This window comes from Meles meles, chromosome 7, assembly GCF_922984935.1.
Source record: "Meles meles chromosome 7, mMelMel3.1 paternal haplotype, whole genome shotgun sequence".
Lineage (NCBI taxonomy): Eukaryota > Metazoa > Chordata > Mammalia > Carnivora > Mustelidae > Meles > Meles meles.
The window spans coordinates 68,980,576-68,995,207 of NC_060072.1; the positions used below are offsets into that span (position 1 = coordinate 68,980,576).

Below are 14,632 nucleotides of genomic sequence, written 5' to 3' on the forward strand. Positions count from 1 at the left end.
ACTCTATGCAATAGGAAGGTTCAACTCAACTGAAAACGGGAACAATGAACTAGAAGATAGAACTGAGGAAATAATTCAAAATAATGATATGACACAGTGGAGAGGGTGAGAAACAGGGAAGATGAAATAAGGAGGTCCATACCTTTTACAGTAGCTTCAGAAGTGGAGAGACTGAAGAAAGAGATAGTATTTGAAAAAACTAAAATAAAAAATAAATTGTTTCAAATATTTAAAATGTTCTGAATTTTTTTCAGAATTGGTAAAAACACAACAATCTTAGGTTCAGGAACTATAACAAGTCCCCAGTAGGAAAAGTAGAAAGCAAATCTACATTTGGACACCTTGTAGCTAAACTGTAGAGCATCAGGTAAATGAAGAGAGAGTCTTTGGTCATGTATATAAAGTATAAATTAAATGAAAATGCCAAAAGTACTTTCCTTAAGACCTCAAAAGCCAGTTCTAAAATATAGACAAAAGAGAACATGGCTAAGTCTTACCAAGGCAATTTGGAAAAAGAACAAGATGGAAATGGGGAAGGGTGGAGGCGAGCTGCTATGCTGCCGTCTTCATCACAAGGAGCATATGGCTGCTGTTCATTGAAACACTGTGGTACCAGCACAGTGAAGGACAAATAAAATGATGAAACTAACGAGATTCACAGATACAATCCTCAAATCCAATATGGAAAGCTGATAGATGATAAATGGAAGTAGCAGTTAAGTATAGAAAGGACCAATTATTCATTACATAGTACTAAAACAATAATTTATGTGAGAAAAATGAGACATGACTTCACCTCATATACAAAAAGTTAGAATACATAGATTAAAGGTAAAAATACAAAAGCAAACCTTCAGCATTTTGGGACCACAATCCAGAAAAGTATGTTTATGACTTGGAGTAGCAAGAGATTTCTTTAAAATCTGTCAAAGCACCCACCATAAAAAAGATTGTTAAATATAAATATGTTAAAATTAAATCTTGTTTGCAACAGAGGCACCATGAGTTAGGATGAAAGGCATGGTACTAACTATTTGATCACAAAGGTTAAATAACAAAGATAAGAAATCCTATAAATCAATGAGTAAGAGACAAACAACTCATAGAAAATATCTGTGGAATAAATAAATGTTAGAAAACAAATAAAATGGCCGGTAAACATTAAAACATGTTCAACTCCTCTAGTGATCAGAAAAACATAAAACATGATAAACAAGATGGGCAAAAATGTAAATTGCCTGATAGTAACTAATGCTGACAAGTTGTAGATTGGTGGAAATTCTAATTTGCTGCTGGTGGGAGTAAAAAATCATGTAACTGTGGCTTTGTGGGCCTGACTTGGCAACAGCTAGCAAGTTGAAGATGCCTATATCTTATGATCCAATAATTTCAATTTCTAGGAATGTGCCGTAAAGTACCTTTGAAATACGTGCATGGGGAGCCATAAGAAATAATGTCCATTGCAACACTTTGTAATTGCAAACGAAAAAAAAAATCACTTTTGAAAACAACTTAAGTTTTCATCTACAGGAGAATAAATAAATTGTTATGTATTTCTATAAGGAAATACAGTATAACAAAAGTGAATGAATGATATCCATGTACTCTTATAAATGAATCCCAAAAACAATGTTGAGCAAAAATGATGTTATGCTGCCATTTATATAAAATTTGAAATATAAAACACAAGTAATTATTGTTTATGGTTATATACATATAAGAAAGTATAAAAACATGCATAGATGTGATAAGTGCCAGATTCAGGGGAGTGAGTAACAGAAGGAGGGTGGGGTAGGTGAAGAGGACTAAGAAAGAAACAAGTATTGTAATATTTTCTTTCTTAAAAAAAATAAAACACTTATGACAAAATATTAAAATGACAAACCTGGGTATAAGTAGGTGGTTGTCTTCTTATTCTCTATATGCTATTATATACTTGAAAGTTTTATAATTTAAAAATAATCATAGAATTGCCTAGGGCTGCTTGTACTTATTCAAGCCCACACAAAAATGACAATAAGGAGCAAAACCAAAGATTTTTGGAAATGGCTACAAATTGATAGAGCTAGAATTCTACCCACATTTGTTTCATCCCAAAGCTGATGCCTGTCCTGTAATTTCAGAACCCCCTCACCTTGCCTTTTCCAATCCTCCCTGAATGGGGTTAATCACAGACTCCATTGTGCTATCTTCTTCAGGGCACAATCTTAGTACCTGGTTTTTTAAACTGCATGGTAGTTGGTTGTCTGTGTGTCCTCTCCCAGACACTGAGCTCCGGGGCCCACTGTACCTAGCATATGGAAAGACCAATGGAGACAGGAAAAGATGTGGAAACTCTACGGGCACCTGGGTGGCTCAGTTGGTTAGGCATCCAACTTGTAGTTTTAGCTCAGGTCATGATCTTGGGGCTGGTGAGATGGAGGCCCTAGGTCTGCTCAATGCTCAGTGGGGAGTCTGCTTCAGATTCTCTCTCTCCCTCTGCCCCTCCCCACTGCCTCTCTCAAAGCAAATTTTTAAAAAATCTTAAGTATTCTTTCTCATATAGGTTTCTGTTTCTGTTCTTAACCAAGCACCTCGCTCACTCTCATGCTGATTAATCAGAAACTAATTGCCAATAAATTCAATAAATACCTACATTTGAAAAATTATCTATTTTCAAAGAAGGTAAAAGAAACAAAAATTGTGTTCTAGCATTTCCCATAAGTCAACAGTAGGGATAGAATTGCTACATATTTGTGGGGAAAATAAACAACCTATACTTCATTTGTTTAACCTTGGGATTTTTCAAGTCCTCAGAAGGGAAAGGAATCCTGTAAATGTGGATTTTTGCTTTGTCCTGTAGTATAGTTATAGACTGGATCTTATTACTCAGGCATAATTAAGCAGGTTCTCAAATTAGGCCCCACTTTATAATGATTGCAGAATAATTCTGCATGAATAACCTGGATTCATGTATCTGAACTAGTACAATAAATAAACATTTGTGAAATAGTACAGCACATAGAAATTATATGGTAAATCAATATAAATTCAATTATATAACACAGGAACGAGAGCGTGAACGAGAGAACCATCCTGTTCAACCTTTGAAAAATATTATCAAGTGGCTTTTCTAATTGAGAGCACTTTTTAAAAAAAAATAACAGGCTATAATGTAACATTAAGTAATACATAGTAATATTACTTCTCCTTTGAGAAGTGTTTTGTCCTTTTCAAAATGAAGAGGTCAGTGTCCCCAAGCAGCCTGCAGCCTCTCTAGCATTTCTCCTGTTCCCTTCCATGGCAACATGGGTTAGCAAGACACTGAGCTTTTTGTGATGTGTGTGAGGACAGGGAGAAGGGGAGAGAGGCCTCAGGCAGGTCTCGAGGTGGAAAAATTTGTGACGCACTAGAGTCAGTCACTGAATGCAAATAATTTATCAAGGCTTCTATAACACAATAGTTACGGTCCCCCTGGGTTCATTTTTAAAAATTCTATTTGGTCTCAGAGCCCTTAACTCAGATCGAAACGCTTTAACAGGCGTCCCAAACTACTTGTTCACGAGAAGATTATGAGACGAAGCCACCCTGTGTGGGTTTGCTCCTTCTCGGAATCTGACGAGTGGACTGCATGCGAGAAACGTGTCACCCTCCTGAACATGTAACATGTGAACTGAAACGGCTGCCCGCTCCACACGGTCCTGGAGGGATTACTTTGCACTGATTATACTGTCTTCACCTCACAGAGACCTGGTTTGCTCGCTCAGGGCCTTGGACTCCCGCCTTTCCCCGAGGTAGGGATGGTGGTCCACCATGCTCCCTAAGGGAGCAGCGCACTCCGCCCTCCAGCAGAAATGACAAGCCCTGAAATGCTATTTCCCTTATCTCAGAAAAGGCCTCCTTCCTTCCTAGCGTTCCCTGCACAGCTAAAGTGAGATAAGAATCAGCCTGAGCCTAATGGCCTGATACTTGCCCCACACCTGATCCTTTAGAAGGAAGCCGCCAACTAAGTGTTACTTTGTTTCCCTAGTCACAAAGCCAAAAATTCTCCCCCTAGTCAGGGTCTAGTTAACACATTAGCAAGTCCCCCTCTTTTCTTGTCACCTATCATTATCTTCCACACAGGAGAGGACCTCTTTGGTAATAACCTATCTTAAAGGGTTTTTTAATGGCTCATTACAATGAAAGCTGAATCAAACACTTTCAAAACAACAGCTGAGTGGGATGCCAAGCAAACAACGTCCTAGATGTTTTTGCGGCCTCTCCCAGTCAGGGTGGAGCATCACTCCTTTCTGCAAGGACAGAAGCAGGCTCCAACAGAGCTTCTTCAGCAGTACCTGAGAATGGGGTCTGTGAGCAAACCCTTTGCTTTCCGGTGTCCACTCACGGACTGGCCTTTTGCAGACACCCAGGAAACACAGCAACACTGAAACACACTCCGGGCTGTCAGGCAGGGGCCATCTCTAGAGTGCCCACTTTAACCATGCTCAAAGATCAGCCCGGAGACACTGCGGGGTGTCCTGGGAACAAGGGCCATGCCCTGCACGCCCTCCTCATTCCAGGCCTCAGACTGGATCAGCGGTTCTAGTCTCCTCTCATCTTTCTCTCTGGGATGGTCTGGGCTGTGCAGCACTTGATAAAGGAAAGCAGAGCTCCATTTGGGATGTCTAAGCTGGACAAACATGATCCTATGGGAAGGCGTGCAGAAGGGGGGGATCCACCAAGGAGACACGGGCTCCCAGGCTGTTACATCATGAGACCCAGGTAGGAATACCTCCAGAGTTTTATTCTCACCCATTCCATAGAACAACAGTGGGTCATCTGGTCACTTTCAGAACCGTCATCAAAAATGAGAACAACAGCTGCACGGTATAAAGACCCAAGAGGTGACTTCCCTTGAGTTCTAGAAACACCAAGCATGAGTTCATTGCCCGTCAGAGGCCAGTGGCCACCACACAGCTGACCACCTTCATTTCCTTGCCTCAGAAGCCAAGGTATCATTTAGCTAGATGCTGACAGAAAGTCACTCCCAGAACAGAAAAGAAAGGCAGAGATTTACTGAACAGTGGTTCCTAAGCCTTAAAGAGCTAAGATAGCAAAGAAATGCCCAAGCTAGCCAAAGAACTGTAGTCACTAGCTGAATCTACTACACTTTATTTTTACAGAAGTCTGACAGAAGCAGCACTCTGTAAATGCAGCAAAAACCACCTCCTCCATACTTCTCACTACTGACATGAGCCCAGAGCCCCACCACCCAGCTGCACCATGGTGTATCAGTTCACTCGTTACAAACATTCAGACGGGGGCACGCAGGGTGGCTCAGTGGGTCAAAGGCATCTGCCTTTGGCCCAGATCATGATCTCAGGGTCCTGGGATGGAGTCCCGTATCGGGCTCCCTGCTCAGTGGAGAGTCTGCTTCTTCTTCTCCCTCTGTCCCCCCTCCCCCTCCACTCATGCTCTGTCTTTTGCTTTCTCTCTCCCTCAAATAAATAAATAAACAAATAAATAATATCTTTAAAAAAAGAAAGAAAGAACGAAAGAAAAGAAACATGCAGACTTCCAACTGTTCCAGGAACAATGGAAGCCGCAGGGACTTCAGAAATAAACTGGGAAAGGAGATTAAGAGGTGGTTGTACCAACTTACATCCTTCACTGAAAGGGCTATGGACAGAGCTGTGTCCTCCCTGAATTCCTAGGTGTAAGCTCTAACCCCTAAAGTGACTAAATTTGGAGACAGGGCTTCTTGGAAGGAATTAAGGTTAAGTGAGGTCAGAAGAGTGAGGTCCTAATCTGACAGGACTGGTGGTCTTACAAGGGGAAGAGAGACCCTGCTCTGTCTCCAAGCAAGGCACAGAAGGAAGCCCATGGCAGCACAGAGTAAGAGGGCAGCTGTCTGCAAGCCAGGAAGAGACACCGGAACAGAACTTGCTAGAGCAGACTAAGACTGAAAAGAAAATGCATTTTCGTTATTGTCATACACGTAGGTGTACACAGAGGAATTTTAAAATGAACCAGGGGGATCACTGAGCTGCCTCACTCAGGCATCTGACAGAGTAACTACTCCTGCCAAGTTTTCTCTCAGTACACTGAGATGTGAGGCGGCATCCTAAGAATCTCAGAGGATAAGCCTCTAAAATAGGCTTTTACACGGTTTATGCTATAAACACTGTCACCAACATCCACTTTTCAAAAACAAAATTCACCTTCGGCTTGAGAACTCGTTGTCATAAACCTGGACCTGGATATTCATAGCAAGAAACAACCAGAGTTAAACTATGACATCATGAGGTCCCATCCAGCTCTAGACTGATGAGCCCTTTCTGATCAGCATTTCTCTAGTTTGCAGTGAAATGATATCTAATTAAAGTTTAATGACGAGATTCCCTTCCTGTCCTACAGCAACACAGAAATACGCATACTGAGCCCCTCACAGGGCCTCATGTGGATCCTTTCACGTTGATGCTAACTCTTTGGGGGTGGGGAGAGGGTAGAGAACACCGGCAATGGGCCCAGGTTAAAGAATGCCCTTAATACAAATGTCACAGACAAGGCTAAAGGCAAGAAAAGGACTACAAAACAGCCATATCGTCAGAACAAATTCAAAGTGGGTATCATATTGGCAAACTATGAAACTCTCACACTAAATTAGGAAATCTATGCCATTGCTTCCTTTGTAGAAGAAGACATTGGCATTCAGCCTCGTCAATCCTAGTTTGCCCTAATTTATTCTACTTAGACATATGCGAAATAAGTCAAATGACGTCTTTTTCCTCTTTTTTAACCTGTAGTCATTTTAGAAGAGGAAATAAAACATCTCAGGAATGCTACATTAGTGTATCCTGGATATTTCTGGAACCCCAGAGCCCAAAATGGAGTGATAACATATTCCTTATTATTCCCTAGTATTTCTTTAAAATGTTATCAATAAACTTAAATCTGTTTGTATCACAAAACACAACTATATGTCATTCCTCAAACCATAGTTTCAAAAATGGGTTTTCTCAGGGTGCCTGGGTGGTTCAGTCAGTTAAGTGTCTGCCTTCAGCTCAGGTCATGACCCCAGGGTCCTGGGATCCAGCCCCACATTGAGCCCCACAAGCAGGGAAGCTTCTTCTCCCTCTCCCATTGCCCACCACACACCCCTGCTTGCACGTACGTGCGTGCTCTCTCTGTCAAATAAATAAATAAAATCTTTTTTAAAAATGGGTTTTCCTAAGTTCAACCAGAAGCAAAGATAGTGGGAAGTATGGAATAATGGGATTCTGCTCAAAGCTGATCAGGCACCCATCATGTGTCTGGGGATACACAGGAATCCCTTGGACATGCACTGTACCTAAAGAGAATAAATAGCTTTCTGTTTCATTTGATTACCCCCAAATTCTACGCACTAGTATTGCTACCATAAAAAAATAAAACCAAATGATGATTGCTATCTCAAAAGTTTCCAGAGATTAACTTTCTGCGTTGAATATATTCCCATGACAGAACTAAAAAATATTAGGACCCACCATGTTTCCTCCTTATTTTAAAAAGAGAAAGAAGATCCAGGGATAATTTCCACATTAAACAAGCCCTTCCTTGGCCCTTAGCATGTGTGGCTTAGTATCAGACTAGCAGCAGAGGTGAAAATACATTTCTCCTAATGAGTCTGTCCAATCTTAAGCTTTCTTATTCTTTATTCTAATATTCTTTCAGGAAACAGATCACCAAATTTTCAAATAATCCCCTTTATTTTCATACACTGATTATAATTATTCTCTTTTGCCAAATTGATTCAGTTATATTACATTTTTACACTTACTAGGAGGAATTCATGTACCAAAAGATAATTTTCTTACCATTATTTATTTTATATACTCAGGGGAGACTGAGTTAGGCCATATAATTACCACTCCTCAGTTTCTAAAAACTTGTGACAGTTGCTATAATAAAAATTATTTCCCAGTAGTACCAGAGATATAATATTAGATTTTGGAAGCATATCAAAATCCCAGTATGAAAAATAATGTGTTACTATGTAATGTATTCCTAAAAACATAATTTGAAGTTAACTTTCTCAAATATCAACACATCTATATAGAAAACTGACACTACTTTTAGCTTCTTGACTTTTTTAGGGTCTATCCAAAGTCAAAATACCAAACCTTCCTCACTTCCAGTTTCTCCTATAACCATGATCAAATCTTGTACCCAAATCATCATGTCTTACTTAGTTTTTCTACTTATAAATTATGGATGATAATATCTGTTCCTTACTTGCTACATGTCATATATCTCCTTGTGCATTTCAGGATATAGTCTGTTTTAAAATAAATAACCACCCAATTTTCCCTTCCATTAAGCCAAGGTTAAAAATAGATTTTAAAATCTGAATACACCTGCATTTTGAATTCCTTAGAGTAAGTTAACATACGAAAACTGTTATTGAAATTCTTGACAGGACTCTTAATCATTACAGATTCATACGATGAATTTTATGAATGACATTAAGGAAAGGAAATATTCTTCCCTTCCTTTGAAGCCCTTTCCTTAAACTTTCTAATGTGATTAATGAGGTGTACATCTCAGGGTTTTCATTCTTGCCGAGTGCTATATGGGAGCAATGGAGAAACTTATGAGGAAAGCTGAAAACCACAATAAGGCAAATTCCTGCTTTCCATGGGAATATTCCCTACAAGGGCCAAGAGACTAGCAAATACTATGCATCCCCATCAGGGATGAGAGGCAAGAGTTTGCTCTGAAATTGACTTCAGAGTAGAGATGCCAAAGCAAATAAATCACTGTAAGTGAAATACTTTGAAAGGTAATGGGTTTTAAAAATATTTGTGCAGGTTAAATTTTTTAATTGGAGTATTCATTACTGTCAGATGTGATGAGGGCACATGCCCATCAGGATCTCTAGAGATCTCCTTCTCCTGGTATATGACTCATTATTTTTAGACCAATCCCTAGAACAGCAGACACCCCCAACAAATGTTGTTGCATGAAGAAAAATAAGCCAAAGTTCAAACATGTTACACTTCACCTAAACCAAAACTGTGTTCTATCGAGCAAGAATTAAGTAAAGGCCTCAAAGTTCTTAGATTCCTTCAGTCCATACACATTTTTCATCATTAAGAATTATGATGAGCAAACTTATTAGCCTATTTGACCCAACTACTCAAACCATGAATAGAATAAAATGCAAAACAGACTTTTATTTCCTAGGCTGCCCTGCCCTGAGCCAAGTTTCATCCTCAAAGACTCTGTTTCACTTTGTATTGCCATTGTGGTGTGACCTACAACGCTCAAACCATTTATAAAGAATTTTGAGAGAAGAATGGCACTTTTACAGGTTATGAAGTCTCTACAGTGGTTCCATTCCATTCTGTGGAAAAGATTCCACAGAATCTTTTGTAACTGAAGTAAAAAGCCTTCAGTCATCTCTCTGATGGAGGATGAGGGAAATCACATCTATGGATAGACAGGAAATAACCTCTTTGTTTTCCTAAAATTCCACTGGACATAAATCTCTGATCATAGATGATCAAGGACTTCTCCAGTTTGTAACCAGAAGTTCACTGAATAGTCATCAAGTCACCCAGACGTTGGTCAGTAAGTCACCTAAGTGGCTTCATCCACCTACCCAGATTCTATGATGAGAATGATGATTCCCAAATCCCAAAGTAATGGGACAGTAACCTTTGTAAAGTGAAGGAAGTACCATATGTTAAGAGGCAACCAGCACAAAAAGAAAGAGAAGAGTGAAGCATTAAACATGTTGATGGACTGGGGGCACAGTCTGGGGACCCCTGCTTATTCAAATTCAGATCTAAGTGGATTTTTACTTTGTCCCAGCCCCTGGGACTGACCTGTACTGCTTTGATCTAGCAGATCTAAACAGGGCAAACGTTTCAGTATTCCCTAGAGGATATCCCAGCCCACAGTCACTCCATATCCCTGAGGGAAATGACCCTGAGGAGGTCCCTTTCCTTCAAGTTCATTGTTGTAAGTCTCCAGAGAGGTCCAGAAAGTACTGGACTAATCAAATACCGTTAAGATTGCTAAGAGTAATTTGGCTATGAACACAGAAAGTTGAGACCGCCGAACTGGTATCACCTTCAGAGTTCAACTGGTCTAGGACATGTGAGTCTGAAATAACTATTCCGCAAGATTAGAGATAAAATAGAGCTGCCTCTAATTTGAAGAGTGATTGCCACTCCCAGTGATTGCTACTCTGCTAATAGAGCTGGTTCACTGAATGCTCTAAGCCAGCACTGCTCTAAGTATGAGAACATGTATTGATTTGTTTAATTCTCACGACAACCCTAAGAGGTAGGACTTATTACCATTCTGATTTCATTAACGAAGAAATGGAAACTTAGGTTAAGTAACCTGCCCAAAGTTATTCAGCAAATAATGTCCATCCTGTGGCTCAGTACCAGGGTTCTGTATGTTCTCATCCGGCTGCCCTGTCTCTTACTTCCCTAAAGTCTGGAAGAGTGCCTGTGACCAAACACAGAGAGCGAGATGCAGACGACAAGCACGGGGTCTGTGGCCCAGCTGGGAGGAGAGTTTTTCCTCACCCAGCTCCTTGAGACCCTTCTCACCAGACTCCACTAACTGCTTTTCTCTCCACAAAGTCTCTGTTGAAAGAAAACAAATTTACAGATAGCATGAGGGCTACACAGCACAGGCAAGCTTCAGATGGATCCTAGTTTATAAACTGGAAAACTGGAACGGACAGACAGCTGGCTGTCTACAATGCTCTTTGCATCACACCCAGGGAGCTTCCAAGGCAATTAGGAGCACGTGATGCTTCCAATAGGCGCTCTTGAAATTTCAGAATTGCTCAGTTTGTGAAATTTCAGAGTGGCACGATCCATATATATGTGCCTTAGACATCAAGACGCATTTTTCCTATCAAAAAAGTGCTTTTCTGGTCCCGGGCTTTTTAAAGTTGACATAAGGAAAGGATAGAAGACACACCTGTAAGTGATATTCAAAACCACTGAATGAAGGACTCTTATTCCTTTGTTTCAACTCGCCTGGTCTTAAAGGAAAGACTCCCCCCACCTCCCCCTCCACCGCTGAATATCTTGACAGTCATTTAGGTGACTAAAATACCCAGTATACCTTAGTGAAAAGCTATTTTTAAAATTACTTGATTTAGAAAACTCCAATCATGATAATTTCATGGGAATTCTTAGTACACAAATTAAAAGTTTTAAATTACTCGGCAAGAATTTGTGAATTCAAATAATCTTAATGAGAAAATACCTGCATCGATGCATATTTATCAGGTGCTTTTAACATCTGTCCCTGATAGAAAATTATGTTGAGGGTAGTTTTATGAGTTATACCTCCTGTGGTCAGTAATAGCAGTCATGACACAGTTGATACTAGGAGCCAGAATTAGCCATTCTAGTGTCCCCTTGGCTCTGCCACTTTTAATGTCAGGCTTTGAGAATGTCATTTAACTTCTCCGAGCTTGCTCCCCCTCCCCCCACCGTGCCAAGAGGGTCCCAGGTCCCACCTCCAAGCGTAGTTTCACGGATCAAATAAAATAAAAAATTGTGAACTAAATGCACATGAAAGAGACTGTAGTCAGCCTCCAGGCACTAAAACAGACTATTAAAATTGCAAACTGAATCGGGATGGCAGTGTGGCTGGTGAGGCAGACGCAGGTGTAGTCTGGTGCAAAAAGGAATCCGTTTGGCTGATTGGTCAACTTGGCCAGCTCACCACCCTGGATGAGTCCGCTCTCAGTTTTCTCATCGGAGAAATGAAACAATACTAACCAGCCCCTAGGATGATGTGGGGATTAGAAATAATAAATGTAAGGCCTCTATCAGGACAGGCAACATGAGGTGCCCAGTAAATGGCACCCATTTCACATCAAAGAAACCATTTAATGAAGCCAAGTACGCTGTGTGTTTCAACACTCACAACAGCTGACCAGTGTTCGCCTAGAACAGAACATCCATTAGCAGAGCCCCAAATACCCTTCTGCCATAGCCAGCCCCTGCCTTCATCCCACTTCAGACTCCAGCAGATTAAGGCTGTGCTTGCTGTAGTCACTTTTCCTGCTTTAAAACATTATAAAACTTACGAATGAAATTTCAAATGTAAAAAATCAAATTAATACCACCCAACGTGGCAACCCCAAACACAGGCTTTTTCCTAACCTTTTACTCCGTGAACTTCCTTCACTGTTTGTTACTGATCTGGAGACAAGGGTGGGGTCGGGGGAACAGGGTAAGGACAAAGGCAAAGTGAATCCGCTGCTATTACCCAGAATGTTGAGTTTGACCACAATAAGCCGCCTCTGGCTCGCCTCCGCAGCTCCAGAGCGCTAGAGGCAGGCCCGCGAGAGGCGCGGAGAGCAACAAGCTGGAGAGGGGCTGTAGTCCCACCGCGCCCAGCCCTGCCCCCCGGGCCGGCACCGTCACCAAGCAGAGCGCGAGTTAGAGGAGTGGGGCTGGGGAAGGGCGCATGCAGTTGGGTTAGTCTGGACTCGACCATGCGGCCGTGCGTTCCTGCTTGGCACACGCGCTTAGGCAAAACAGACTTGATGCTTACAATGATCCCAGCCCAAAATGGAGTGTCTCTGACTAGCAGGGAGGAGCTGATGCTCGCCATGAGAAAGCCCACCACGGTCACGGCGATGCCCAGGGCCAGCTGCAGCAGCGCGAGCAGCAGCGGGAACCGGCAGCCGCAGCACGTCCGGGCCTCCTCCTCCCCGCACTGCTTGGGGGCCCCTTTGCCCGTCTTCGGCCCCATGTCGTCGGGCCCGGCGGCGTCCGCGGCCGGCCCCCCCTGCCTGTGCTGGCCGCGGGGCTGCTTGTCCTTGCCCATGGCCGCTGCGTGGGTGGGTGGGTGGATGCGTGTGCGGCGCGCTGGGCCCCGGAGCGCGGCGCTGGGCGGGCTGAGCCTGCCCTGGTATTCGAATTACGGAGGCTGAACAAATATGGAAAACATTTGGAGCCGACTCGCCGGGCCTCCAAAGGCCACAGGGAGCCCGCAGCAGAGGGGGAGTCGAGGGGGGTCGCCAACTGCCAACGCGCCGGGACGCAGCGCCCGCTGGGCCCACCGCAGGGTTTGCCGACCCCCGCGGGAGTCCGCGCAGCGCCCTTGGCCTTCTAAATCCTGTGGGCCTTATGCACTTTAGACAGGCTACCTGTGTTTGTGTATGTGTGTGTTTTCCTCACTCAAAACCCTAGGATTTTTTTGGTTTTGTTTTTGTTTTCTGAGAGGTGCAATGCAAGGTGATGAATGTTTAATCATTTGAGTTTAATTAACAGACAGTTTAGTCCAAAATAGGCATTGCTGGGTTCCAAGTTGCGAAGGAATTTCCAGAAGTTAAATTGTTCTTATTTTCCAACAAAGGAATAGGCTTTTCTTTATGAATTCTGCAATCCAGCTGACAAATAAAGGCACTTTTCCCATGGAGGTATCTGCTTTGGAAAGCACTGTTTATGAAGATGTTGGGCTAATACACTCTCCCCAGTGCACGTGTTTTTAATATTTCTTCCGGTTGTTTATCTGGACTTCCCAACCAGTCTTCAGTAATCTCCACATCAGTGCCGGGGCCTTGTGATAGCCCTTGGACATGGACAATTAAATGCAGTCCACATCAGAGAGATTTTTAAAGCACCTACCATGTGCTACAATGGGAGTTCAAGATAGATTCGGTCCCAGCGTTAAGTCACAGAACGAATGAATAAAACCGATGATTCTTATTCCCACATATCTGTGCTCAATAGCACTTAGGGATCGTTTCAGGGAAACCACTAAGAAAGGATCCCATCATTTTGGAGTATTTTATATCTACTTTGGTATGGTCACTGTAACATTCAGAAAGACTTTGTTTAAAAAAATAAATGATGTTGGGCACCTGGGTGGCTCAGTGGGTTAAGCCTCTGCCTTCAGCTCAGGTCATGATCTCAGGGTCCTGGGATCAAGCCCCACATTGGGCTCTCTGCTCAGCGGGGAGCCTGCTTCCTCCTTTCTCTCTGCCTGCTTCTCTGCTTACTCGTGATCTCTCTCTGTCAAATAAATAAATAAATAAATAAATGATGTTGTTGCCACGATGCTGGGATAGATAAAGCCTGCTCCTAAACTGCTCACTATCCGCTAATTTAAAGAAAAGTCTCATCCCCTGCTTTGTTTTCTTAGAATTATAAACTAATCATCAACTCTTTTTGTAAACTACCGGATACTAGCAAAGGCACCTCTGAAGCTATAAAATATAATCTTACTTTATGAACTTCAGTGTTTTCTTATACCTTCCTTTTGGATCAGTGAGAAAAATATAGTCCATGGAATAAACTCAGTAACTCGAAAGCAGAATTCAAACCACACAGGCCAGTGTTGCCCCTGGAAGCTGCAGCAGCAAGGCTCTCTCACAAGAGCAGCACAGGGGCTGAGGTAAGGTCATTGTCAGCTATGGGGCCGCCACACATTTCTAGATTTCTAGTGAGAACAGACAAATAAAAGCAGCTGTTAACACCAAGGTACCTGCCCAACTTGGGCCCGACTGAGAACAACGCAAATGACCAAACTGTACATGGTTTTTCTACATAAACATGGAAAGCATCTTTAGGAAGCTGATTACACAGAAGTAATTCTTTGTTGTTATGAATAACGTAGAGATCAATAACCGAGTATCTAC

The 14,632-nt window shown here is 42.2% G+C and overlaps 1 protein-coding gene across 2 annotated transcripts in view; it reads right to left on the minus strand.

Moving 5' to 3' along the window:
* The window catches only part of SSPN (sarcospan), a 107,636-nt gene that overhangs the window by 21,519 nt on the left and 71,485 nt on the right, over positions 1–14,632 (minus strand). Inside the window, exon 1 of one of the 2 annotated variants that reach the window (XM_046010540.1) lies at positions 12,541–12,856. The exons of the other annotated variant lie outside the window; for it this stretch is intronic. Coding sequence (XP_045866496.1) covers positions 12,541–12,816 — 276 coding nt within the window. The 5' untranslated portion in view covers positions 12,817–12,856. Of the gene's footprint in view, positions 1–12,540; positions 12,857–14,632 lie in introns of those variants that run through there. 2 annotated transcript variants of the gene reach the window in all.